General features: G+C 41.4%; 3 protein-coding genes and 1 long non-coding RNA gene across 10 annotated transcripts; 2 read left to right on the top strand and 2 right to left on the bottom strand.

Moving 5' to 3' along the window:
• The first annotated feature begins 103 nt into the window (after positions 1-103).
• Taf5 (TATA-box binding protein associated factor 5) lies at positions 104-3,066 on the top strand. Of its 2 annotated transcripts, none has more exons than XM_012298996.2 (11): positions 104-282; positions 452-637; positions 709-911; positions 985-1,181; positions 1,257-1,461; positions 1,535-1,654; positions 1,720-1,865; positions 1,933-2,070; positions 2,134-2,327; positions 2,387-2,678; positions 2,746-3,066. In XM_012298996.2, exons 1-11 carry the CDS (start codon positions 214-216, stop codon positions 2,958-2,960), a joined length of 1,965 nt encoding a protein of 654 aa, XP_012154386.1. In that variant the 5' UTR covers positions 104-213; the 3' UTR covers positions 2,961-3,066. The 2 variants fall into 2 exon arrangements, with proteins under 2 accessions (XP_012154386.1, XP_012154388.1); XM_012298998.2 differs by lacking the exon at positions 2,746-3,066 and having other exon boundaries at positions 2,387-2,443; positions 2,532-2,678.
• A 692-nt stretch (positions 3,067-3,758) lies between these two features.
• On the bottom strand, positions 3,759-9,688 carry LOC100880780 (uncharacterized). 3 transcript variants are annotated; one of them, XM_012298994.2, is made up of 10 exons: positions 9,495-9,688; positions 9,328-9,434; positions 8,976-9,112; positions 8,383-8,583; positions 7,909-8,252; positions 7,617-7,836; positions 7,249-7,554; positions 6,620-7,192; positions 5,826-6,553; positions 3,759-5,766 (listed from the first exon to the last, which is right to left on the bottom strand). In XM_012298994.2, exons 1-10 carry the CDS (start codon positions 9,686-9,688, stop codon positions 5,391-5,393), a joined length of 3,186 nt encoding a protein of 1,061 aa, XP_012154384.1. In that variant the 3' UTR covers positions 3,759-5,390. The 3 variants fall into 3 exon arrangements, with proteins under 3 accessions (XP_012154384.1, XP_076393474.1, XP_012154385.1); XM_076537359.1 differs by having other exon boundaries at positions 9,328-9,688; XM_012298995.2 differs by lacking the exons at positions 8,976-9,112; positions 9,328-9,434; positions 9,495-9,688 and adding an exon at positions 8,820-8,959.
• Positions 9,689-11,075: 1,387 nt separating this feature from the next.
• LOC143265417 (uncharacterized) lies at positions 11,076-14,345 on the bottom strand. 3 transcript variants are annotated; one of them, XM_076537417.1, is made up of 5 exons: positions 14,209-14,345; positions 11,622-11,703; positions 11,463-11,540; positions 11,304-11,381; positions 11,076-11,222 (listed from the first exon to the last, which is right to left on the bottom strand). In XM_076537417.1, the coding sequence occupies exons 2-5, from the start codon at positions 11,661-11,663 to the stop codon at positions 11,076-11,078; spliced, it is 345 nt and encodes a 114-aa protein (XP_076393532.1). In that variant the 5' UTR covers positions 11,664-11,703; positions 14,209-14,345. The 3 variants fall into 3 exon arrangements, with proteins under 3 accessions (XP_076393532.1, XP_076393531.1, XP_076393530.1); XM_076537416.1 differs by lacking the exon at positions 14,209-14,345 and having other exon boundaries at positions 11,622-11,753; XM_076537415.1 differs by lacking the exons at positions 11,622-11,703; positions 14,209-14,345 and having other exon boundaries at positions 11,463-11,585.
• Positions 14,346-17,019: 2,674 nt separating this feature from the next.
• LOC105664379 (uncharacterized) lies at positions 17,020-23,047 on the top strand. Of its 2 annotated transcripts, XR_013039926.1 has the most exons (8): positions 17,020-17,152; positions 17,551-17,589; positions 17,658-17,710; positions 17,764-17,881; positions 18,005-18,226; positions 19,245-21,390; positions 21,469-22,000; positions 22,107-23,047. It is a non-coding gene; the product is annotated as an uncharacterized LOC105664379 (long non-coding RNA). The 2 variants fall into 2 exon arrangements; XR_013039927.1 differs by lacking the exons at positions 17,020-17,152; positions 17,658-17,710 and adding an exon at positions 17,203-17,334 and having other exon boundaries at positions 17,416-17,589.
• Positions 23,048-26,075: the final 3,028 nt, after the last annotated feature.

Raw genomic sequence — 26,075 nt, 5'->3', positions numbered from 1 at the left:
ATTTCCCTAAAATAAGCGAAGCAAAAATAATTCATTTGAATTTTCCTGGTGCGATAACAACGCCACCATAGCTTTACTGATATACAAAATACAAATAGATGCAATCGAGAGTATATACGCGCCATAATGCGCGTGTGGATGGTGATAGGTGGTGTTATGTTTTGCACAATTTCTTTGATAACAAGTATTTTAAATTATTGACATAATAATTAAATGAAAATGGATAACGACAAAAGTACTATGCTTGCAGTTTTGCAACTGCTTAGAAAATATAATTTGAAGGTACTTTGCAACTAATTTAACTGTCAAATGTTTCCTAACCTAAAACTTGTATATAAACATTCAATTTTTCATGAAAGTTAATTGATTGTTTGTATATTTTTATACCAAATATGATTATGCAATGTATATGGTTAATATTATGGTAATTACATATGCATTATTTTAATAGGGAACGGAAGAATTGTTCAAAAAGGAAGCAAATTTGACTGATATATCTGCAGACGATGCCCAACAGACTGATTCTGAAGTTAACAGTGTACTTTCTGCATATAAAAGTGAAGGAGATCCTGCTCTATATGAGAAAGCATATAGTGAACTAAAAAAATTTGTAGAAGGTTCTTTGGATATATACAAAGTAAGTTATCATGTATATATATTAGATAGAACGTATTCAAAATTGAGAAATAATCTATGATTAATTAACAGCATGAGTTGGGTACAATTTTATATCCAGTTTTGGTACATATGTACCTTGAATTGGTTTACAATAATCATTCTGAAGAGGCTAAACAATTATTAGAAAAATTTGGTGGAAATCTAGAGGAGTATTACCAAAATGATTTGAAAAGACTGTCAAATGTAACAAAACGTGAACAAATGGCTGGAAATGAGTTAACAGATACTTTCAAGTATGTATTATCCAAGTTTTTGTATAAACAATTATAATATTTTATACTACAAATTCTATAAAACACTTTATAGGTCTAATCAGTTTATAATCAGAATGTCAAGAGACACTCTTTCAATATTGAAAAGACATTTGCAAGAAAAGAAACATAGTGTATTACTAAATATCATTCAAGAACATTTATATTTTGATATGTATGAGGGTGTAGCAAGGAACAAACAACAAATTGATGCTACATCTGGTGCAGTAGTTGGAGAAGCAACAAGACAAGGTTACTACAGAATTGGACAGAAGTTTTAGATTTACTATTAATAAAGATTTGTATAGAATACAATTTTTATTTCAGATAATAAAGCCAAAGTATATTATGGACTTTTAAAAGAACCCGACATTCAGTGTATGCCTCCAACTGAGGAAGAGGAGGACGATACAGGTGGTGCAGATGGGGATAAACCAAAAAAGAAGAAAGCTAAGAAGGACCCCCTATTTTCTAAGAAAACTAAATCAGATCCAAATGCACCTCCGGTTGGTAGAATGCCACTACCAAACTTGTAAGGAAATAGTATTAATAAATATATGATGAATCCATATGTAGCAAAAGAAAATGTATTTAATTATGTACAGAAAAGATGCGGATAAGTTGGAAAAAGTAAAAGCGCTTAGAGAAGCATCGAAACGCGTTATACTCGGCCCAGACACTTTACCATCTATATGCTTTTATACGCTCTTGAACACGGTTCATACGTAAGTTCGCACCGAGATTGTTTTTGTCAATTTAAGATTATGCTTACATCTAATATGAAACATAGTGTGACAGCGGCTGAAGTAGCAGAAGATTCGAGTTTACTAGCTATTGGATTCAGTGATTCTTGTATAAAGGTATGGAGCTTAGTTCCGCAAAAATTGAGACTAATGAAAACAGGGGAACAGTTACAAGACATTGACAGAGAAGCAGGTAATATTCATTGACCACAAGATTTTCATTATTGTTTTCATTATTTATATTTATGATGATGTTACAGATGATGTACTGGTGAGAATGATGGATGATCGTACAGCAGAAACATCTAGACCTTTGTTTGGCCACAATGGTCCTGTGTACAGTTTGTCATTTAGTCCAGATAGGAACCTACTTCTTTCATCCTCAGAAGATAGTACAGGTATGACATTTGATCACATATTTGTAACTATACTGAATCACTGAATAATGCAATGTATTACAGTAAGGTTGTGGTCTTTGCACACGTGGACTTGTGTGGTGTGCTACAAGGGACATTTGTTCCCAGTATGGTGCGTTCGATTTTCACCTCACGGTTATTATTTTGCCACCTCCTCTCATGATAAAACTGCCAGATTATGGGCAACTGATTCTCATCAACCTCTTCGAATATTTGCTGGTCACTATTCGGACGTAGATGTAAGTTCACTTTAATTGCTCGTTTATGTGCATGCAGTGAACAATTATAAATTTTTCAGGTAGTACAGTTTCATCCAAATTCGAATTACGTAGCGACCGGTTCCAGCGATATGACAGTAAGATTATGGGACTGCGTAACTGGCAGCCAAGTCAGATTAATGACAGGACACAAAGCTCCGATTTATTCTCTTGCTTTTTCCGCAGAGGGTCGCTTTTTAGCGTCGGCTGGGGCCGATCACCGCGTTTTAGTTTGGGATTTGGCACATGGTCACCTTGTTGCCGCCTTGTCGAGTCATTCCGGTACTATTCATTGTTTATCGTTTAGCAGAGATGGAAATATATTAGTATCCGGTAAGTACTGTTGTATGATTATACTCTTTGAAGCAGAACTATCATACTGAATAATATATAACTTTAGGCTCGTTAGACTCTACTATCAAGTTATGGGATTTCACGAAACTCGCTGAAGAAATGAGCTTAGAAGACGTGAACGTGTCGCATAACCCAGATGTAAAAACGAATGCGGAGGCCTATCTCCTTAGAACTTTTGCGACCAAAAGTACTCCAGTTATGACGCTACACTTTTCACGAAGAAATTTACTGTTAGGCGTTGGAATGTTCGAATCGATCTAGCAGACCTAGTCAATTCCCATTATCGACTTTTAAGGATAAGGTACGATGTGGCATTGATTCGCTATTATTGTAATATAACGTTTGTTAATACACTTTTTCACATTGATCATTTGACGTACTTAAATTATACCCAACCATGAAACCTATTTAGCAAAACTACTTACTTTCCATTATATTTTCATGAACTACCTCATAAAACAATTGCAATGCCATGCAGAAGAACTACAAATTTGTTAAAATGTAAAGATGAAACGTTTTGAATAGATTAAGATCAACAATAATCGACAGTGAGCGTTTCATTTGCAAGAAGATATTTATAACTGACCGACATCGCTGTTCAAACGCAGATCTCTAAAAAAAAAAAGCCTGAATACTAAAATAAAGTAAATAAGACTGAGGGCATAAACTGAATGTGCTCGTTAGTTCGAAGGTCGGCCGAGGAAGGTTTGAATAACGAAATTTGAGCTTTCTGAAAGGGAACGTTTTCCATTGCAGTTGATTGTATGATACTAGGTCGTTGCGTTCGAATACGTCCAGATCCTTAAAATGCAAAGGCACACCTTGCATTCATATGACGTCTACGATCGTACAACTTAAGCTTACTTTTGAAAGGAAGTACTGAAGGGGAAGACATGCAACTGCATTTGACCACATATCCTACATGAGATGAGTTAGGCTAGGTTTTATGATTTTTTTAGGCTCTTGAGTTCTCTCAAAACCTTGACTGTTCAATAGAGTAGTACAATATTTTCATGTAGTTAATAATAGGACAAGGGAATTGCATATAATAAACACATGTTTCACGCGAGAAATTTATTTCCGATTGTTGATACGCTTACTTCTATCACAGCATACAGACGTAAGATATACGCGCTTTTTTTTTACCATACGTGTGTGTACGTGGTATGTATGTGGTAATATTCTCTCAGCATACGTGTCTCCGCGTGTGCGTACGTGAAATGATGGCTTTTTTTTAGTAATTTAACACTTTCGTAATAGGGTTACAATGTATGCGTTGTCATTTCCGCCCTCTCTTTCTTCTCTTCGTCGCATTCGTTTAAACGATAATCAACTATACATCGATCTCTACATTCCCAGTCAAGCCTCGCGCATCGATATCAAACCTAGGTTACATGTGTGATTTAACTATGTGTTATATCATCTTCATTAATGTATGTACTTATGAAATCTGGATAGGTTAGTTCTTCGCGAATTAACGCGGAAGTATAGGTTTACCTGGGGCTTCGTGAAATTTAAAACTGACCCGAAAGGAATTGTATCGAACGATCTTTTAACTTCTCAGGGTGAACTATACTTCCGCGTTAACGGATTAATGGTGGCTGCGTATTTCTTACAAAAAACGATGGTATCGACGGATCGACGCAGATTACACCGATCATAATAAAAACGATCCACAAGGATTCGGTGATAATGCGTTGGTTGATTTTGGTCGTGATCCTTAGAATAAATTGCATATGAATATCGTTTAAACACGACAATTATAAAATTATAGCGTAAAACGGATTTAAAAAATGATCAATATCGGTCGAAATAATTCTCTTCATTTTTTTGCTTTTTCAACTTTTTAAAAATGTCTCCCTTTATGTATATGATCAAGTTTTCTTTCTTTTTCCAGTACATCACAGCGTGTTTCGTTTTTCCCCCGATGTTCACATGCGATTTATGTAATATCGTTTATAGGACTTTGTACTAGGACCGTCATTTCTTTTCTTCATCCCGCCAATTCTATTCTGCGTCGTTTCTCGTCGTGGACGTTTGTGGCACTCGTTCGGCAACCGACCGTAATAAAAATTCTCTCCCATTGCAAATTACAAGTTTTCCTACTTCGTTTTTAAAAGCATATACTCGTACGTATTTTGCATTTCTTCTCTTCCCTTAGTTCCTATATAGTTCTTTCACGCTCTGTATGCTTCCAGTTCTCACGCGTTGCTTTTAAACCTAAAAAAACCGTGTGTTCCTAGAGCTACTTGATACCGCGATTTTATCATGAGAACCATATACACGAGTGTTCGAACAGCGTGAACGCCTTTCATCGATTTCGTCCCCCTTCACGATCCATCGTCCGACTCGAAAATTTAGTAAAATCCGAAACCTCAAATCATAGTCGCAATTATTTCAACTCAAACGATGGTTCGACAAAGGGTAAATCGTTGTCGAGGATTCGAAAGAACTCGGTACCCGTTCGTCCGTTAAATGCCTTCAAATTGGTCTACGGAATTTAATACGATTATTGCGTACATATTTTCATGTGTATGCGCACCACCAAGTGGGGGAACATTCAGTCGACGGTTCGTCGCCTGTTTTCCTTTTTTCTCTCCACGGGGGAAATTAAAGAGGCCAGCGAGGTAGGCGTATGTTAAAAATCCTGTATATTCACACGGTGGTCTCGATATTGGCGATGGCGTATTGTCAACAAATACTATCCTTCCCGTAATTCTCCAGATACATCTCCTGCGGCGTGGCGAGGTTATAACGTTCGCTTAACCGGCTTCCGGTGAGACCGTTATTGTGATGGGTGTGATTCACGTGGAGATGGTTCACGTTCAGAGCGACGTTCTTTTTTTTCTTGCGAGCTTTGTGTCGGTAGAGGCAGTACTTGAGGCAGCCAGTAGCGAGTAGGAGGATCAAAAATATACCAAGAGCGCCAGCGCCTACGGCCACGTAGAGCAACGTCACGCCGAACCGATAAGAACAGTTGGCTTCCTCTTCGTCAAAACCCGAAGGACAGTGACGTATGCCGTCGCACCATAAAACTGAGCTGATACACGCTTGAATTTCTGGACATCTAGAAAACAAATTCATCGTTACATTGTCATCCGAAGCTAAAGAAATTGCTCCAATTACCTGTAAAGACAGTCCTCGTGGGGCAGTATCGTGAAGACATTTTGTCCGATGCTTGGACTAGGAGATCTCTTAGAGATGGCCATCCACGTAACAGCGTAGAATCCAGGCTCCCTCTGAAGGAATTCCACGACGAAGCTTCTGGAATGCTGTGCCATTGCCACTGAAACGTTGATAGCGCTGTAGTTCCAGCCACCGGAGAAAAAGTCCACCGTTCTAGTGGTGTCAACGCCACCCTCGGGACAAATTACGCTGCGGTCCCTCGTGTTGGCCGCCGAGTAAACAACGATACGGTTCGACGTGGTGCAATCCTCGACGTTGTCCAAAGTAATACTGTACCCGGTAGTCCTTAAGTACAGATAGTTGATCCTCGCGTCTTCGGGCTCGATCAGCCAGGGCTCGTTCACGCACTGGGTCGCAGTTAAGTCCTCCGTATTAGTCAAGATCTCCTCTACTGCGGCCACACCGGGAATTACTCGTGGAAGAGGACTTCTGAGGGAAATTTCACCACTGGTCCCGCGTAACCGACGTTCCTCGAGTTTCGTCGAGCAGCCTTGCTCGCTCGTTTCCGCTCCTAACGCGACGAAACGGTACTCTCCCTCGAAGAAGAAGTCCTTGTAGTCCTGAGTGACGTTCATCAGCGTTACGGTGAACCGAACTTCGACCACGTTGGAAGTCAACGTCCTCAGCAAGATTCTGTCGCTTATGTTGGAACACAGGCAGTCGCGGACCTAGACACAAACGTTTGGATCAGATTCAGTTAGATTAATCAGTGATCGAATGTTACAAAAACAGACCAGTTCGACTCCTTGCCAGGGATACTCGGCAACGATGAGCTCCGCGGTGCCTATCTTCAGGGAGTCTATAACCCGTCGGTCGCAGGTCCACCGATTAACCAACGGATCTACGTACGAGGAACATCCTCTGTCTCCGAACGAGGCTCTCGTTATAGACAGTTCTATTCTGTGATCCGGTTCGGCCTCGAAACGATACACACAGCTAACGTTTTGCGCACCACCGCGTCCATAGAAGAATACACTTTTCGGCGACGCGAATTTGCCTACCTTGGCGGACGAGAGAGAGGAAGAGGATAAAGAGGACGTGGAAGACGTGGATGTTGTCGACGCGGGACCGAACACGTGGTTACATGAAGCCGACTCGTGCACGAACTCGTATCGCAGTACAAAGCTTATCGGATAAAGTGCACTTCCTTGACGTAGAATATGTTCCAGGGTGAGGTCTCTGCCGCTGGACACGTAGCTCTCCGCGAGACTACAGGGCCGAGCGTGACGACTTCCGTTTCGCAGTAGACTGTGGTCGCATAGGCGGGGAGTATCATCCTTGCAGAACTGCCCCATCAGTGTGATATTCTGTGGAATATTAAACCGATGGAAAATCTTGCTGACAAGTGACTTAAAGATCGTACCTTACGCACGGGAACTAATTTATCTATCGTGTGATCGCCGTCCCATATGAGAAGCTTCGCGTTACAGTCCGAAGTAACGTCGATGCTCGAGGCGGCGTCAGCACTGGCAGCATAGTACTTGATGAAGGACAGCCAGACGATCTCGTTCATCTTGCCTTGGAAGTGGTAGCGACAGGTCGTGTTCGGAGGCAAGGAATGCTTAGGATTCTCCACGACTCCCGATAAACTTTCGTCGCTGGATATATAAAAGTCGCAGTTGCTGTTCTCCTTCACGAAACTTCTGGATTTCTCGTCCACGAAGAGCACCTGTTAACCAAGATTAATTGTTACAATTTATTTCAAAGTAATTTGTAGACTGAAATCCATACCTGAACCTCGAGCTCGAAGCCCGGTAGGAACGACAGAGGAACCGGATGAAAAAGATTGTCGTAAGGGGACGTGTGAAACTCAAGGAGCATCGTGTTGTGACTGCTAACGATATCTGGCACGGCATCTCCTCCGCAAAGTCTAACCAATACCTTGTCGGAAGTCGAGCCACCGTCGTACACGGTCAAGTAATCCTGCACCACGTTGCATTGATCCCAGACTCTGCCGGATAAATTAATCCCGTTTAATTAGAACAGAATCAAGCGTGCATAGCAAAATCCACCGCAATGGTACCTCAATATCCTCTGGCTGCCATCGTACTTTACGTCCTGATATTTGATGTGTATTTTATGACTGTTGCGTTGACTCACAGCCAGCAATGCTCGATGTCCAGGTGGTGCTCGATTCTGCTCTACGCGATAATAGCAGGTGACGTTTCTAGGATAAACACCGGGATAATTCGGCGATTGCAGTCGGCAAGCTCTAACGTCGCACTTGGTCAGAACGCGATCGCAGTAAGTGCCGTTCACCAGTTCTCCCCGCCAGGTAGACATGCTGCTATTCCCGTATCTGAGGTGAGCCTCGCTACGTCTCAGGAACTTGTACGATAATTTGAAATCGAAGTTGTAGCCGATACCCTGTAGACAATGTTAAAATGTTAACCAGTAGTAGTTTCTTTAATTTGTCAGCCTCGTCACCGGAGGCCGCAGGTGACAACGGAAAGATTTCGGACACTCGGTTTAATTTAACTCTGCCGAGGAGATTCACCTGCTCGGACAGAAGCAGCAAATACAGCGTCAAATTGATGGAAGGTGTTTCGCTGTAGTAAACGGTATATCCCCAGGCGCTACCACACCATTGCCCCCCAGTCGCTGGACGACCCTCCTCACGGATGGTCATGTAACCATCCGGACATCCTGTAGATGTGAACGACTGAAATCGTCCCACGGTGAACGTATCGAATGTTAACTGCAATTTGACGCGTTTCAACGATTACATTATTCGTTTCATTCACACGGAATTGATACAAAGTTACTACAGTACAAAAGCGTAAAAAGATCTTCAAAAAGACTAAACGCTATTTCAGAATTACTTTCGACTCGACAAAACAAGATAGTGTACATTGCGTTCACAGAAAAACAAGCATAAAACGAGATGGAAGGAAAACATATCAAAAAGGCAAACACTGAAATAAACAAACTTACAAAAACAATTTCGAGAGACAATCTATTTTCGCTAAAACATCACACGTGCACGTATGTATGTGTGTATCCTAGCAGACAAACAAATTATTATCCGCCACTAGCGACAGTCTCCATTTACTGCTCGACGGGTCAGCACTTATTTTTCTTGTCTCGCACCTGAACTAGGTCCCCTAGATCAGATCCGGCGGCGGTGAAGTTCAGATGACACAAGAATGGCAGTCGATCCTCCCTTGGCCGGCGGACTTCCACCCTGTAGGTTCGGCCAACGTCGCCGTACAAGGTTCTGTTACACGCTGCAAGACATAGAGTGAATGAAAAGTCTAGTAAGATAACTAGTATACTAGTATACATAGTACTTTCGCATCTAACTGAATATTACAGAGATTAATGAATATTGTTTCAGAGATGATCTATTACCCTATCTTACTCTAGGATCAACCATGTCATAAGTACATTGATTTGCGGATTAATTTAGATCCCATAACTGCGTCTTGACACGAAGACTTACGGGTGCAATATCTAGGCTCATCGGACTTGTCACCACAGTCGTCTTCGCCATCGCAGTACTTGTCCTGCGCGACGCAGTTGCCGGTGCCGCACAGATACTCTGATGGCCTGCAAAAGTACAGAACATGCGATATCTCCTCTTTCTTTTTCTCTCGATATTGGGAGTACCTGCAGGTGGGCACATTCTCCAGACTTGTCGTGGTTGCGATCGACGAGGACTCGGACGTCAGACTCGGATAGGCCGGAAAGGCGGGATATCCGGAATAGTCGGAGGAGATCCCGGGATGGTAACTAGCGGAGCCAGCCTCGATCGAGGCCGTGATCGCGGCTGCGATCAGCAGCAACCGCCGACACATCAACATGCCCCCTCACCCTGGAAATACAAAGAATCAGAGTAATCTTCTCTGGAAAATATGAAGCTGAAATACTTGAGACCCGGATAATTCTATTTAACCCTTCTCTTGAAGAGGGGTACGTTAACAACCCTCCGTTTACAATTTTTTTTCTTCGATGACAAACGCGAATGAAGGCTAAAAGAAGCACTCTGAAGGGAACTCTCGTAAAAGATAAGCGGCTTTAGGGCTGCGTATGGTACGCGTGCCTCTAAATGCTCTGTTTATTAAATCGGAGAATAGAATCTGGGCCAAACCAGCCGAGGAACACGTAGCAAGGGGAATATGGTAATTTGCCTCGACTGAGTGTACGCTGTTACGTACAAATGTCACCGGAACTGCGAGCAACTTGTACGGTCAATTCGACGCTGGCGCAGCGAACATTTGGTAGATCCAGCGATTTTCTAAATCGTTGGTAAATTATAAATGCCAGTCAGGGACGCAGTGTACCGATACAAAGAAGCAATATAATTTCATGGTCGTACGCTGTTTCCCGCTGAGACCAATGGCGGTTAATTCTCAATTTTCGCAAACACCGCTTACTGGGTAACAGAACAAGATGGCTGTTAAACGAGAAAATGGAACTATTGAACCATGGATCCTTTGTTAACTATCTTTTAACGTGTTTGAAAATTAATTGCGTAAGTGTAAGTTGGATAGGTGAACTCTTCAAGTTACGTCCTCTTCCTGATAGCGGCGAAGAAAAGTCATTCTAGGAAGTTGGATGGAAGTTTTCAACGTCAATAAGTTCCTGCCAACGATAACTTGTTCTTAACGAAATACCGTTCCCAGAGTGAAAATACCGAATGTCCACAGTGTACACGAGCCGTGAAAGTATCTGAAGGTTGTGATCGGTATTCCACGGCGAAAAACCGGTGTCCCAAGCAACCGGAAAGGAAGAAGCAGTCGTGGGTTAAATTGCCCGCACCGGCATCGAAATTGGGTCGGTGCACGAGAAAATCGACTGCAGATTGAGAGGACCTCTTCGCGGTGGATCAGCCCACCCACTGGCCTCCTTCTTTTTCCCTGGTCGTTTCCATCGATGCGAAATTGGGGCTGGTGAATCGTTGGCCAAGAATAGGCAGAGGATCGTGGATCGACGATTCTTCCCTCTCTTACAGATGGTGGCGGAGAACGATTGGAGGAAAGAATGATTTTGCGTAACAACCGAACACCCTCTCGCTCCAGTTCGGTTGTATACGTCGTCCCAACGCGTTTAGATCTACAACCTCACATAAATTGGCCGTGTGTTTTGGCCTCCATCTCCTTGAACACCGGCTTCGGTAATTGGACTTGCTTTCTACAGGGTGTATTCGAACGTTCATATCTTGGCAAGAACAAATGGATATCAAATTTTCTATCTGGAAGAATTTATATCCATCGTAATCAGGCAGAACCAGTATGGTTTTGATGTTACCAAAATTACCAAAGCTAATGAACCTTGCTGTCTTTCTACAGGGTGTATTGAAACGTTGATATGTTCTCTGGATATGAAATTTTCTACCTGGAAGAATTTATATCCATAGATGTAAGCAGGTGTAACCAGCATGGTTTTAATGTTACCAAAATATTAAGCTTTCATTACCAAAGCTAATGAACCTTGCTGTCTTTCTACAGAGTGTATTGGAACGTTGATATGTTGTCTGTATAAGAAATTTTCTACCTGGAAGAATTTATATCCATAGGTGTAAGCAGGTGTAACCAGCATGGTTTTAATGTTACCAAAATATTAAGCCTTCATTACCAAAGCTAATGAACCTTGCTGTCTTTCTACAGAGTGTATTGGAACATTGATATGTTGTCTGGATATGAAATTTTCTACCTGGAAGAATTTATATCCATAGATGTAAGCAGGTGTAACCAGCATGGTTTTGATGTTATCAAAATATTAAGCTTTTATTACCAAAACTAATGAACCTGGTCCTCCAAAGAATCCTAGTAACATCTATTTTTGTATACATGCATGTATGACCTGAGCAGCTGATCTAAATAAGAAAAAGCATTCATTAAAAAGATGTTCAAAAGTTTGAATAGCTAACATATGTCTAAGGCTTTTAGATTCTTGAAAAAGTGTAAAGATTTTCCGGGAGAACACCCTGTACAGCAAACGTCGTTATTCCTGGCAACGGTGTGTACCGATAAAAGCTCGTTAATTTCCATGCTGCTTGCCTGCACATTGAAATTCTTGGCCAGAAAAGCGGTGGAAGGTGGAAAAAGCGGGCGACTGCCGTCTTGCTGGTTCCATTAACAATTCGGTGCCCTTTAATCTTTCCGAAATAAGGACACGAAATCATTCCGGGCACGAAGTACCTTCCGGTTGGCGAACTGTTTTTCGCTTTATTGATCGCGCAACTTTTTATCAATATAGAGAAGTAGAAAAGATAAGAAACCGACGGGTCATCGACGTCCACGAAGAAGCTACAACCTGTTGCTTAATTATAGCTTCTCGCGATCCTCTTTTCATCTCGATTGGTATGCACGCCTCGAAAATCGATCGCCCCGATATCGGCCTCGATGTCCAAAGAGTCCCGGTGGATGGCTTTCAGTAGTTTCGTCCTTTGATCAGGCTCAAAAAGTCTATCTATGGCATCCCTATTTGAATGCCGACCATGGCCAAGTGGATTGAGATCGATGGGCTCAGGATCCGTTTGATTCGGCCGAAATATTCAATGCTCGACGATATCCTAGCTTCGGGTTCGTCACTTTGTCCGCGACTCGTTATCGGATAGCTGTTCGTTGAATGCAGTTTTGATCGGACGGAGTGCCAGGAAAAAGCGACGATTACGAAGGGTATAAGTGATACAAGGCGCGGGGAATGCTTGCGGATAAGTCACTTTCCACACGAGAGATTTCATAACGAGGTTCCTGCCGGTGGCCGCGTGGGGCAACAGCAATAACGCGATATTAAAAATTACTGGTAATAAATAAGGCGGAAATTGCTACGGTGGAGGATTTTCATGATACTTGTAGTGGATTAAAGAGGCCTCGAAAAATGACGAAGAGCATCCCAACATTTACTGTAACAAATATATCCTTTTAATAGATGACGCTTTCCTTGAAAAAAAGTTTCCGACACACTGTGTGGGCAAACAGTAGATCAAGCGTTCTGTTGGTTTTGCAAACACATGGATTTTTTATCGCAACGATTTCTATAGATCCCCATTCGACCATACATCCCCCGGGGTGTTACGAGACAGATGCAATGTGTCTATTCGTGGGATAGAAACCTGCACATATGCGATCGAACGAAGTTGGCAGGGAAAAGTGCCAGGAGGTACTGAAAAGGGAAGGAAATAAGTGTTGTACGTGATGGTGGAGCCGGTTGCCAAAAATCAAACTTTCTGGACCGTAGAAAACCCGACAGAACTTAGCCGGGCCTCTAAATAAAACGGTAACGCGCAATTTTGCGATATTATATTCGACGGACGGTTTTCAATTGTGCATTAGTTGGTTGGCAAACGAAATATCCCCTCGCTTGATTAATATTTGCCCGAAAGCTCGGGTCGTTTTGCTGCTGCAAAAGCGAGGTATTTAATTACATCCTATGGCCTGGGTCATTAAATAAATAAAACGCCAGCAGCAGCGGCACCAGTACCACCAGGCAGAACCAGATAAAATTTTCATCCTGGTTACGGAAAACGATATCAAAGGGAATCAAAATTTCAACGCTTCTTTGGTTCGACCGATTATATCGTTAGCTCTTAGGACAACCGAATACATGCGTTTCCTGTCCATCCATATCTTTAATGATTCACGCTATGTTCTTCAGAATACGAACAAAGGATAATTATTGCTCTTTATCGCGTTTGTTAATATCTCGTCACTTTGCGTCGTCTTCATAATTCAAGATTTGCCACAAAATATGCTTTGGAGATTCTCTTGTGCGACGGTGAACTGTAAGTTGTATCCACGTGTTGCATGCCAACAGTCTTGACAAAGTACTGTATAGAATTCTTTTCACTCCTACGATTTGCATATCTGGAAATACTAGAAGTATATAATCTTATTTAATTGTCACGTGGCATAAATCTTATTTACCCACGGTTCATTTCTCATCGTACGGAACTAATCGATTGGCCAGCGCAATCTCGGTTGATCAAACATAGTCCGGTATTCTCTCTTCCTGTAGCAAGAGCTGAGTAAGTAAACCGTAGCTGGCGCGACCTGACATCATCAGGATTTTATCTAGCTGGTAATTTTCTTTCCATCGGTTCCACAGTGGACTTGCAAGAAATTAATTTATTCGACACCGATGTATAGCCCATGTCGTTCTGATGAATGTGCCTTTTCGAACCCTTCGGCCTTATTTTCTAACCCCAACGCGTTACGTCATCGTTGGGAATACTGTGTAATCAACCTCTACGTTTTTTCCTCTCTTTTTTAATCAAGAGGTAAGATGACGTCGTTGGAGGATGAAATACAATCGAAGAACAAATCAACGCTGAAAATTCAATTTTCACCTAAAGGGAGCGTCAGAAATTGGAACTTACAGAATTTGTTCTCCGTTATTAATCTCGTTGTCGAAGTTTCAGTCTGGACGAGGTCCTCGATAATCCGATACCTCGATATCACGTTACACCGTTCAAATTGAAGAATTGCCGTTCGTTGAAATTTTTAAATTCCAGAGAACTCGGCGTTCATTCATGCCTGAACAATTTCACGGTTTAGGGAAATCTCATCCAAATTCTTTGCAGCTTCCTTCGAAACGAGAAGCTAAATGTTATCTTATCGTTGGTCCTTTCGAGCGGGAGAATCCGTGATCGAAATCTAAACAAAAGTATCTGCTCAGCATGTTCGCGAGTCGATTCGGAAATTTATGTGATGGTACATTCATCACGCTGATTCTCCGACCAGTCAGGGTTTCAGTCCCTCTTTTTCAATCCTCGTTTCCCTGCAATTTATACGGAGCCACGTAAACATATCGCGATCGTACCGACAAAACAAACACATGTATTACCCAGGCTTGTCTATCAGAAGCTGGATAAGAGCGGCTGGCGCGACCTGGCATCATCAGGATCTTATCTGTCGTCGGTAATCTCGCTCCATCGGTCCCGTATCCCGGTTCCGTACACGCGTCATACATCACCAAACCAGCCGTGTTATACGTACAGCCAAAGCCCTGACGTTTAGCTTTTTGCGAGAGCGTCAGCGGGAACACACGTATTCGCGTGGTGGGTGCTGCTTCAATCCACGCTCGAGCCAGGAACCTCCATTATATATTTTCTCCTTCTTCCTCCTCCCTTCCTTTTTTGTCCCTCTTCTTTTTTTCTATTCTCCACTTTTCCACTCTTCTCCCTGCTGTTTCGCCGGTATCCACAGCCTCGTCGAATTCAGAGGCCTCATCCTTTCGTGCGGAAAAGAGAGTCGGAGCCAGGGAGCAGCACGTGAAGGAAGAATACCGCGCGATTGTTAGGCGTCCCCGATTAATCTACGACTTCTTTTCCTCTCCTTTCGTCCCCTCGCTCGTCCTACCCCGTCCTCTATGTCGGTGTAATGGTGCTCGTCTCTCCTCGTGATTGCGACGACACAAAGACACAGCCTCCACTCTTGTAGAGACGCATTGCGAAGACCGAGCTAGATATAGTTAACCGAATGAATGTGGGTGTCATCGACAGCGGCGACTAGCCAAGGTTCCTTTTCTTCTCGCAGAGGGTAATCAAAGTACCACCACCCTCAGCTTACCTCCAGGAATGGAGGATTGATTGGCCGAGTCGTGTTGATTGTGACGATGTCATTCTAACTTTACCTCTGAAATATAACTTCCTTCACAAATTTGTTGCATATAACCGGCGAAAGTTTAAGAGATTACTCTGATTTTCAAGCGAAGTTTTGACTAATCCTCAAGAACAAAATGTTAAATCTTGATAACGCCGCTGCTAAAGAGGATGTCGTCCAGAAAGCTTTGTATATTACTCATAAAATACTGGACACCTCAGAGTCTAACTATAATATCGCCATTGGTGTAACTTTCTATGGATCAGATCCCTTAGCTAACAGTGTCAACACTTCAGGAATGGCTTTTAGAAATCTGGAAATTTCAGAATTAGAAAATTCTGTGATTTGAGAATTTCTGTTGCATATATCTTACAACCCTCTGCATCATTCCATATTTTGAGGCAGTCTAATCCCTGCTTGCTTACATATTATTAAATCCTGGGACTGGATCAAACTGATGTCTTGTCGAGAACCAAATAATAAAAATAACTGCAAGAATGAAAATAATAAAGGAGCAGAAAAATAAAATCGGTGCTTCAAAATTTTAATCGTCGACTTTTTACCTTGCTGTTAGAGGCACCTCGTGGCCAAAGCGTAAAGCGTCGGCTCCACGAATTTTCATGCTTCTACTTACAAACCGCGTACCATGATTTACGGCGGAAAAAAGAGATAAAGAAGGCCAGTGGCGAGGAACATTTTAATCAGGATGGAACAATTTCTGGCATCCAAGTTTTGCGCGGATGACGTGCATACATGTGTTTTATATTTTTTTCGGAGCGTCCTATCTGAAAATCAGTGGTAAAGCTTGACAAATTGAAGAACGCCAGGAGTTAAAGGTACAAAGGTAAAAATTTATGCTCCCTGTGCATTTCGAGCAACAGAAAAGAAATATTAATCATACTGTTTCTATATGAAAAGTCACGTGAAGCTGCGAAAGGAATTAATTACGTTGCCGTTTTACGGGGCGTATTATCGCGCATTTATTCGCTAAAATTGTTTGACAGGATGTTGGCCGGGGCCCCAACAGAATTTACAGCCATCCCTGTCATTCTTCAAATAGACCCTCCGAAAAATCAATGCGCGATCATACCGCTGCAAAACCCGGTCGTAGCTTCATAAACGTATCTGTTTCGTGACCATCATATAAAATGTTTCTATTATTTACCGGTAAATGCGATCCGGTCAAGGTCTGTCGACAAAAATGCTAAGCTTGATTGCAATGCATCAAATAAAGCGGAAATAACCATTTCATGTTTGAAATCAAATAACCTCATTCAAACTGTTCCATACACTTCATCCTGTTATGTATTCTAATTCCTAAAACGAAATGATGATAAACAGTAAAATTTCTCCGGGGTATAATTTATTTTCCTACATTGAAAATTAAAAGTTACCCTTTGTGTTTTGTCCGATTCATTCATTCCGAAACGTTTCTCTACTTCAAGTAGAATAGGACCGGTGTGTGTTCTGTCTCGTCTCCATAACCTACAAACCGGTGCGATGCAAAAAGCGGTGGACGAAGTATTCTTAAGAAAAGAGAAATTAGCCAATCCAAGAAAGGGTCGTTCCTCTCCGCGAGACATTATCTCGACTACAAAGAGGTTGACAAAGCTTGACTGTTGGTAGATGAAAAATTTCTAGACCAACCCTTATAATCAAGGACATAACCAATGGACTGACGGGCTGTGTGTTGCGTGATGCAGGATGCATGCCCGGAAGGTACGTGTTTCTTTTACCGACCGAGGTTAATAGCTTCAAAACGAAAACTGGAGATCAAGAAATTTAATTCAGAAATTCCGATTCATTCGAGTTGCTGAAACAATTAATTATACAGAAAAGTTGCATTTAAAAATTCAAATACTTCGAGTGGAATCTGTTTACCGAAGTAATTTGAGACTAATGTCAGGCACCCGTCTTTAGTATTTTCTTACTTCGAAAAGGAGGTGTATTTAACTTTATCCAACTGCTCGTGAATATTACAGTTCGTATCCCTGAATATCGTGGATCAATAATACTTATTCGAGGTACTGGTGCCGGGGATAATTAAAACGGGAACAGTGACCTGCCGTCGACCGAAGATCGTTGCCCGATAATCTCGAATTTCCATTTATTTGCAGAGTAATTATAAATGCAGACAGAGTGCAACATGGATAAAGGTAATTCTATGTACATATTTCTTACATTTATTGTCGTTCGAACTTAAATTGTTAAAACATTAAACCAGGCACTGTATCCTGTTCGGTGTTGTGGAGGTATCTTTTTGCTCGAGGTATCAAGGTACGAAGTTTCGAACTGTCAACTTTTTTACTTGTTTCAATAATTTCTTTTAGGTTAGACAGTTCGTATTCTGGAATGCTCTACTGTGGACCACGCAATAATGTCAATAATTATGACATTAACCTCAAATTGTTAAAATTCTATCGAAAAATGGCGGGAAACTTTTAAAAGGTAATTGACGTAATTAAAAGGTATTCACGTAAGTGTATTTATTAATATAAAATATAAAATAAAGCATGATTGAATGTTTAAACCTTATTGATAATACCAAAAGTAAACATACAATATTTGCAGAGTAAACCATCAATATGCAAACAGCGATAAACAAAATGCTAATTACAAATGTAGCAAAGTACAAATGGCAGTGGGAAAAGAGAAGAAAGAACGGCAGAATTACTGAAAGGCGAATCGTTTTAAATATTGTTCGGATTAAAGAATGTTTGAAGATGTCGAAGAAAAAATCTTGAAACATCGGTGCTCGTCGAGCGTCTCAAGACCAACTGAAATATGCAGCAGGCAAGTGCGAGCGAGAAAGACGAGAAATAAAGCGTAGACAGGGACGGAGTGATAAGAGATTTTAGAAGGGTAGGAATAAGAGGCGAGAAAGAGAGAAAACAGTTAAAAGGAAGTAGGGAAGCAGCAGTTGATTAACTTTTCACTTGGCGTTATTGCTTTGAAACGGTCTCAACCTTGCGAGTGGCGTTTATAAGTTGCTTTCGAAAAGTTGCGTTGAAACATCGTTCGATCAATACGTGGCCAACACGGACGGTTGATTTATCGTTTAACAGCATTATATATTTTAAACTTTCCGACGCTTTCAACTGAAAATTCTCTACATGTTTATACCGGCTACGTTTCTGCACTCCCCGATCCCCTGCTCACCCTCTTTCCATGTAACTTATCCACGTTTATTTTCACGTTTTACTAATTCAGAGACTCGGATTATTGTATTAACCAGTTTTTTCGCAACAGTTTCCCGAGCTTGTATCTCGAAATAGTCCATAAAAAAAACATGCTTTCATATGCACAAATCATCACGAATCAAGATTTTTATTTTTTAACATAACTCGTACCGGTTAAAGGAATATCATATTCTGCCGAGGTAAAAATTTAATGAAAAATACAGAACTCGAACGCACGAACGTGTTCCGTAAATTTGTATTTATGCAATATTTAAATGTTATTTTACAAGTCGCTTAAACTGCAGTATACGTAGTCGCATGCACGTATTTTTACCTGTATTTTTTATTCCAACAGGAAGTAAAAACATAGAGAAGTAAGGCACGACTTTGTAACCAAGTTGCGAGGTTGGAAAGTTTAATTATTTACGCAATTCGTTTTGGGGCAACTCTAAACAATGTAGGCATTAGAATATTAATCATTGACGATGGGTCCCAGGGAGCGCGAACATGGTATTACAGTTGTCACTCGTTAATTCTGTGTTAGGAATACCCCAGATGCACGCGAATGCATCTCATTTTGTCGCCTAGATCAGTGATGACAAACAAACTGTAATAATTCTCTATTCTCGCAGGGAACGCAAGGAATTATCGAGCGGCTACTATATTTGGAACATCACTGCCAGCGTGTCAACGTATGTCGTGAAAAATCTAAAGGTTTCGAGAGCATGAAAGGGGACAGACGGAGCAAGCGAAAAACCTTTGTCGCCCTTGTATCGTCCCGTGCGCCAACTTCCCAGTTGCGCACTGTACACGTATCTTGCTCGATGAATGCGAACAGGGAGAATTCAGAAACACGAAATAATCCCTTGTTTTATGAATCCAGCAGAGCGCGCGTACGTAGATACGTGTAGAGGTACGTGGCCGTCGAAGTTAACGAAGAGCTTGTAGGCGAACAAAAGCCCGTTGTTATCCGGGAAAGGGTAATTGTTCGATCCGGCTAGGCAACATCAAATTTCTGTTTGCGAAAATCTATAGCCATTTAGTTGCCGAATCCAGGCATTATCTTCTGTTAAATATGAAATATAACGGTACACGGAGGGATGAGACAATCGCGGTGAAGAATAACGAAATGATTAATTCCTCTTGAGCGATTCCTTTCAACCAATGGCGCTTTACCCATGGTGCACCGGTGACACGAACACGCGAGATGGAGGGGGACGAGATCGGATGGCAGGTGACGGCCGGAATCATTTTTAAGCGATCTAATTCTTTCACGTTTTCTTTTCGAGCGAACAATGATTTATCGCGTCGTAAATTTTTCAAGAGGATTTCATACAAAGAGAAGTTGGCGAATGAGGAAGAATAGAAGGAAAGAAGGATAGAGTGGAGATAAAGAAAGAAAAATAGAAACTGAAACGAGAGACGGCAACGGCGGGTGGGGTGAGGGGCGTGCCGCGAGAAATGTAGAGCAGAAAATGAAAGCCGTCGATGTGGAAACAAAAAAATCTAGATAAATGGACGAATAGATAAATGGACACGGATCGACAACCGGATAAGCAGATAAACAACTGGATAAACGTTCGTTTTTTGCTGTCTCGATAACACAAAATGAAGGAGACGCAAGGGCAGAAATAGGGAAGAATAGCAGCGAGAGAATGAGGAAGAAATTGTCGAGAGGAGAGTACTGCTAATATCCTGGGGGCGGTCGTGGGATAGGGTGCACCTGCGCGTATGACAGATACGCCCCTGGCATAAAGGCGACATTTAGGTCACCGGCTTTTACCGCGGCAGACTGCACATGCAGACCGGCCTTGCCAATGATCGTTTTCACTACTAGCAACGTTGCTCTCGGTTGCAAAGAAATTTTACCGCCTGTTTATTATTACTGCTGCAAAATTAATCTTTCAGATACAAACTATACATCGTTTCTCCAAATATTTCACTGAACCGTTTCTCATAAGCAGTTGGTCATTGCGTTCCACGATACATTGATCTAACATACTTATTATAAATATAAAAATTTATAAATGCACTTTCAAAAGTCAACCTTAGAATTAGGGCAACGACTCAGGGGTTAAAGAACTAACATTCGTGCTCGGTCATAGTAAAATCGTTAACAACGTCGATTGCTTCATTATTACGTAAAAAGAATGTTATCGAGGGTAAATAGCATGAAATTATAAAGCCAATCGATTGCCTCTAACTCTAATATGCACAGCCAGACCATGTAACACTCGTGCACATGTAATGCACAGCACTTTGAGCACAGTAAATGTGGCTGGAAAACTCCCCATCCATCAGAATATGTACAGAGGGGTTGGTCGTTGTACGTATTTAACCATTGAATGGCATAGTTTAATTATAGAGCACTTTACCGTGGAATCACAAAAGGATAAATCTTATAAAGATCGTTCATCAATGGTTACTTTTCGTTGACAGCTTGAATAATGTATCCCAACGAGGTAAACAAGGGACGGGTAAATGTGTACACAACCTTTAATATGCAAAACCAGTTCTTTCACAGAATATTAGAATCGGTATGACCTAAAAAATTAATCGTTTCTGTTTGATGATTCTCTTAATGATTATACATTAGTAAGGAAATAGGAAGGATCCCTCTTTGCTGATAAAACGTGTTCCTTTTCCAAATCTTTCTCTTTGAGCTCGTAAGCTCTCAGACTCTAATCCTCTGGTACTTTTTGAGTTCTGAAGGTTTCTCTGAGGCTTTCAATCGAAGACAAATGCTGGAAGGTTCCTAAAGAAGCTTAACACCAAAGTGTACGTATCCTTATTTGCTTTCGGTAAAATGTAAATTCTTAGCAAAGGTTAGATTACTGATCCCTTGTATCCCTTTAGCGTTGTCACAACTATGCCGTTATCCAGGGATGAGTTTACCGAGCGACAATAATTTGACAACCGCGCGAACGTGGCGCAGTGCATAACAAGAGGAAAATTATCGTCCCGACGCCAATTTCGATCCTGACAAGGCTTGCAGTGTATTCCAGATCCCTAAGCTGAAGACACTTCCGCAGGGTAACGACTGTTCTATCTATGCGCCAGTTCGCCGTGCGAGTTACCACCTCAAACAGCGTAACTCGTCAAATGAACATAACCAGTTCCTGGCAACAGGATATCGGCGATTTCTTCAATTGCGTACTCTTCCGCGGAAACTTCCGGGGAAAAAGTCTGACGTCTTAACGATAGAGATCACCGTTAAACACACCCCTGTTTCGGAGTACGAGTGATCGACCGCTGTATGGTGTTATCGATTATCCGTCCATCTCCCAGCGAAGCGAATTTCGATATCTGAAATGTCTCCCTGACGAGCGTTGAAAAATGAACTCCAAAGGATGGAAATAGCTCGCAAAATCGACGGTATTAAGTTTTGGTATGCTTGTATATATTGATTAAAACTTCACTTTGGGTCATCAGGATTTCATTTTCTTGTATGGGATTTGATTATACAAATAAGTGCTAATTTTTATTTTTTACAGGGATGTAACAGTATGGAAGATATCTTACATGTCTCAGAGATTTTACAACCTTAAAAATAGCTGCTGAAGTATGGAATATTGTATGGTTGGATTTGAATGTGTTGAGGCCCATGATTATGCATGGAGATGCAGAAAAACTTTCATAGACTTTGGAACATTGCAGCCATCTTGTTAACGGCCATCTTGTAAATACAAGACAGAGTATATGAAGAAAAGAGGAATATAAAATTGAAGAGAAGAATAAAATTAAGATATGTAATATAGTAACACGACTTAAAAAGTAAAGTTAAATGATTTGAAGAGGAATTGTGATCTACCTAAATGTAGATAAAACAGTAAGACTTGCAACGTCAAATACAGACTTGAACATTATGGCCATTTTGTCTACGGCCATCTTGTAAAACATGTAAGCATCAAGTAATAAGATACGAAGAAAAGAATGTTTCGCATGAAGAGAGGAATAAAATTAAGATACGTAATATAGAAAAACGATTTAAAAAGTAAAGTTAAATGATTTGAAGAGGAATTTCGATCCACTTAAATATAAATAGAACCGTAAGACTTGCAGTGTCAAATACAGACTTGAATATTATGTCCATCTTGTTTACAGCCATCTGGTAAAACATGGAAGCATTAAGTAATAAGATACGAAGAAAAGATTGTTTCGTTTGAAGAGAGGAATGAAATTAAGATACGTAATATAGAAAAACGATTTAAAAAGTAAAGTTAAATGATTTGAAGAGGAATTTCGATCCACTTAAATGTAAATAGAACAGTAAGTCTTGGAGCGTCAAACGCAGACTTGATTGAACGTACACAGGAAAAAAGAAGCGTAATCACCGAAGCTGGAATATTCAAAGCGTCAAACGACCGAAATATTTTCACCGGAGAGGAAATATTCCGTGGAAAGTCGAACATGGCGTTCGCGGGAAGGCGTGCACGCACCCAGTGTTTAACAAGGGGGGAGAAGGCATATCGGAAAATGTCGACACGATAGAAAAGAGAGTATCTCGGATAATGGAGTGGGTGTATATCAGTCTTTGCGATAAGTTATTGCTGAATCAGTCGTTGTCGTTCCATAGCGGAAGCAATCCCGCCAAAATAAAGGCAAAAGCATCGTCTGCAAACTCCTAGAACGTCGATTTATCATTTCTTTTTGTTCGGTCTGTTAAAAAATAGCGAGTAATTTCTATCGGACTCCCAGTTTCTTTCCTTGCGTTTTATTACTTTCAACGTGCCGTTGATATTTTCGTTCGATGGTCGATCAGGATCGCATTGAAAAAAAGAAAAAAATCGTTCCCGCGAGAATCTATGCCTCTGGTAGCGACATGAATAAAAAATCAGACCCGGAATTCGAACGACGAACCGCAGAGTCGATTCATTATAAATAAAGAACGAGGCAAACAAAAAACCGTCGGTGTTTTTTTTCCCCGCTGACCCTCTACGGACAAATTAACAAATTAACGAACGTTCGCTCCAAAGCGGGTCACTTTCAATCAACAGTGTCGCTATCCGTCTCGTTCTTTCTTTGTCCTTCCCGTTTTAAACGTCAGAAACAAGTGCGCCGTTTTTCCAATTCGCCATAAATTGTAAAAAGCTTTCGTGCGGGGCAGAAGGGACAGAATTACCCGGCCTTTTTTGTCAATGCTCTCGTACGGTATTATTCAGGGCCTTTTCAAAAGGGCCGGCCAAATCGCAATGATAAATTCGAAGCGTAACGCGAATAATCGTTCGTACGAACAAAAAGCGCATCGAGACAAAAGAGTGAAAAGGGAGAGGGTGAAAAAAAAATCGCGATAGCTCCTCCTCCATCGGTTCCGGGACGTTTAATTCGCGAAGAGGGCCGCTACGGGGAGGCTGCTAGCTAGCAAATTAATGCGAAAATTTAATGCAGCTGTCACGTGTCCGGCCGTTACTAAATCTACGTATAACGTCATTAAATTCGGGAAATCGCCGCTGCCTGACTACACGCGTTTTGTTTCGTACGTCGCACGTATTGTGACCCGTTTCGCTAATTGTAATAATTTTCTTGCTCCAAGCGCCGTTTCAAATATTCCACTCGTTTCAGAACTCTCTGTTTCAGATCTCACGCCGGTCTTTCTTCACCTTTTCTGGATTCTTCAGAATACTCCCTAGAGTCACTGCAGGTGCAAGACTTCAGTCACTGCAATTTATTTGGACATTTGACCATCACGGTTGCAGGCAGCTCCATTGTACAGAGTTCATAAAATAGGAATTAAAGCGATCGAACGTACACGTAGTACACGTAGAATGTGTACGTAGATAGTTTGTGACCGTGCGTGTTAACAACCGACACACAGCCACAAAATGGCGTTTTTCTGCACAATCGATTGTCTACGGTAGCCAATATCCCTTGTTTCTGCTCGCATTGTTGCACATTGGAAAGCGCTGTTTAGAAACAACAGTTCGAACAACAGTTGTCGAGACTAAATGAAGTAAAAAAAACAATGAAGATTACTCGCCTTAATCAAGCTTGCTGTACAAGATGGTAATAGCGCATCGCTGGGGAAGCTGCGAGATATATTTGTCTCTCCCGGTAATTCGCGAGGCTGCAGAAACTTTGAAATTATTTAATTAGAAATTCTTGTTGCAGGGAATTTTACACGTAACGTAAGTACGGAAACTAAATATGTACCTTGCGTTAAGCGGTTGTGGATTTGAACACTTCAAATCCCACCCAGCCTCCTCCAAAGAATTCGAACACCTCTCGCCGTTATACCGCCATGTGCAATTAAAAACTTTGCCTCGTGTATCGCTTGTAGCACATTTTCACGACTTTCGTTAAAACGGAATAGTTTGCGACGCTTGCCTGTATTATACTCACTAGTGTCTGAGGGGAGGTGATTCTGAACAAGATTTCTCTTTGCAGAAATGTGGTTCGAAGCTTCGTTCTTGAATTATTACGGAAAGACAATCGGATGCGCGCGCAGGCGCGAGGCGACGGCTTCCAACATGGCGGCGGAGCGCGCGCAATCAGAGCGCTCTGATTGGCCGGTGTTTTTCCTTAATAATTCAAAAACGAAGCTACGGGGCACATTCTTGCAAAGGGAAATCTTGTTCAGAATTAACTCCTCTTCATTTTAGGAACGTTAGTTGTGAGATATCTTGTATAAGAGTGCAATTTTCGATACAGAAAGATCGTCATAATATAAAATAATCAATCGTTACTTTCAAAGGATATAGAATATTTATTTGTATTTTATTTAAACAAAATTGCACTGTCATTAGTCTCATCCAGCTATATCCTTTGAGAAGTACACACTTTGTAGAATAGAATGTATGTACATCCACCCGTTCGAATTTCAGACGAGTTGGATATTGGTGGCCAGACAATTACGCGAAAAGGTACATAATTCCGCATAAGAGGAAAAGCCACAGATCTGGCAGCTTTCTTATTTATTACATGGCCGCCGGAAAACGAGGAAGTTAAATTGGCCGATTTCCGCAGGAAATTATATTAGCGATCTGATGTACGGTCTCTCGTTTTACTTTTACATTCCAATTCCATTCTCGCTTCGGCATAATTGTAATAATGTCCCCTGGAGAACGCGTTCCAGTTGCGAGCGTGTAATTATATTTCAACGATTGAAATTCGGGTTGAAAGACCTTGCCAAAGATTGGGGATGAAACTTGACAGTGAAATATTTGGAAAATTCGTGTTTTAGATGCGTCATTTTGGGCAACTCTGTTTCCATCGTCGGCAATGTACACACGTCCTTGCGGCACGCTCGGTTTACTCTGGATCGAGGAAAGGCAAAACATCGTGAGAGGATACATATGTTCCGTGCAAGCCGGTAATCGATCATGGAGATCGTAAAAAGTACTCGGACGTGTCTGCGCCATCGGTCTCCGAGTGTCAAACGAGAATTAATAGTTCGCTCGAGTAATGTACAATGTACGGGGCCTGGTACACGATGAATAAAGATGAGAATCGCTTCATCGGCGCTG

Source organism: Megachile rotundata, chromosome 11 (genome assembly GCF_050947335.1).
Source record: "Megachile rotundata isolate GNS110a chromosome 11, iyMegRotu1, whole genome shotgun sequence".
Classification (NCBI taxonomy): Eukaryota; Metazoa; Arthropoda; class Insecta; order Hymenoptera; family Megachilidae; genus Megachile; species Megachile rotundata.
Note: the sequence above shows the minus strand (reverse complement) of the source record. Positions and strands in the feature narration are given on the sequence as shown.

What these genes read in the sequence shown, in the direction of transcription:
- Taf5 (XM_012298996.2), top strand. Translation starts at nt 214, where the DNA reads ATGAAAATGGATAACGACAAAAGTACTATGCTTGCAGTTTTGCAACTG. An exon ending in TGGAGAAGCAACAAGACAAG is followed by an intron (nt 1,182 to 1,256) that starts GTTACTACAGAA and finishes TTTTTATTTCAG; the next exon opens with ATAATAAAGCCAAAGTATAT. An exon ending in GTCACTATTCGGACGTAGAT is followed by an intron (nt 2,328 to 2,386) that starts GTAAGTTCACTT and finishes TAAATTTTTCAG; the next exon opens with GTAGTACAGTTTCATCCAAA.
- LOC100880780 (XM_076537359.1), bottom strand. Translation starts at nt 9,688, where the DNA reads ATGTTGATGTGTCGGCGGTTGCTGCTGATCGCAGCCGCGATCACGGCC. An exon ending in CCTGGCAAGGAGTCGAACTG is followed by an intron (nt 6,554 to 6,619) that starts GTCTGTTTTTGT and finishes GTTTGTGTCTAG; the next exon opens with GTCCGCGACTGCCTGTGTTC. An exon ending in CACGAGGACTGTCTTTACAG is followed by an intron (nt 5,767 to 5,825) that starts GTAATTGGAGCA and finishes TTTGTTTTCTAG; the next exon opens with ATGTCCAGAAATTCAAGCGT.
- LOC143265417 (XM_076537415.1), bottom strand. Translation starts at nt 11,585, where the DNA reads ATGCTGGTTACACCTGCTTACATCTATGGATATAAATTCTTCCAGGTA. An exon ending in AGCAAGGTTCATTAGCTTTG is followed by an intron (nt 11,382 to 11,462) that starts GTAATGAAGGCT and finishes AAATTCTTCCAG; the next exon opens with GTAGAAAATTTCTTATACAG. An exon ending in AGCAAGGTTCATTAGCTTTG is followed by an intron (nt 11,223 to 11,303) that starts GTAATGAAAGCT and finishes AAATTCTTCCAG; the next exon opens with GTAGAAAATTTCATATCCAG.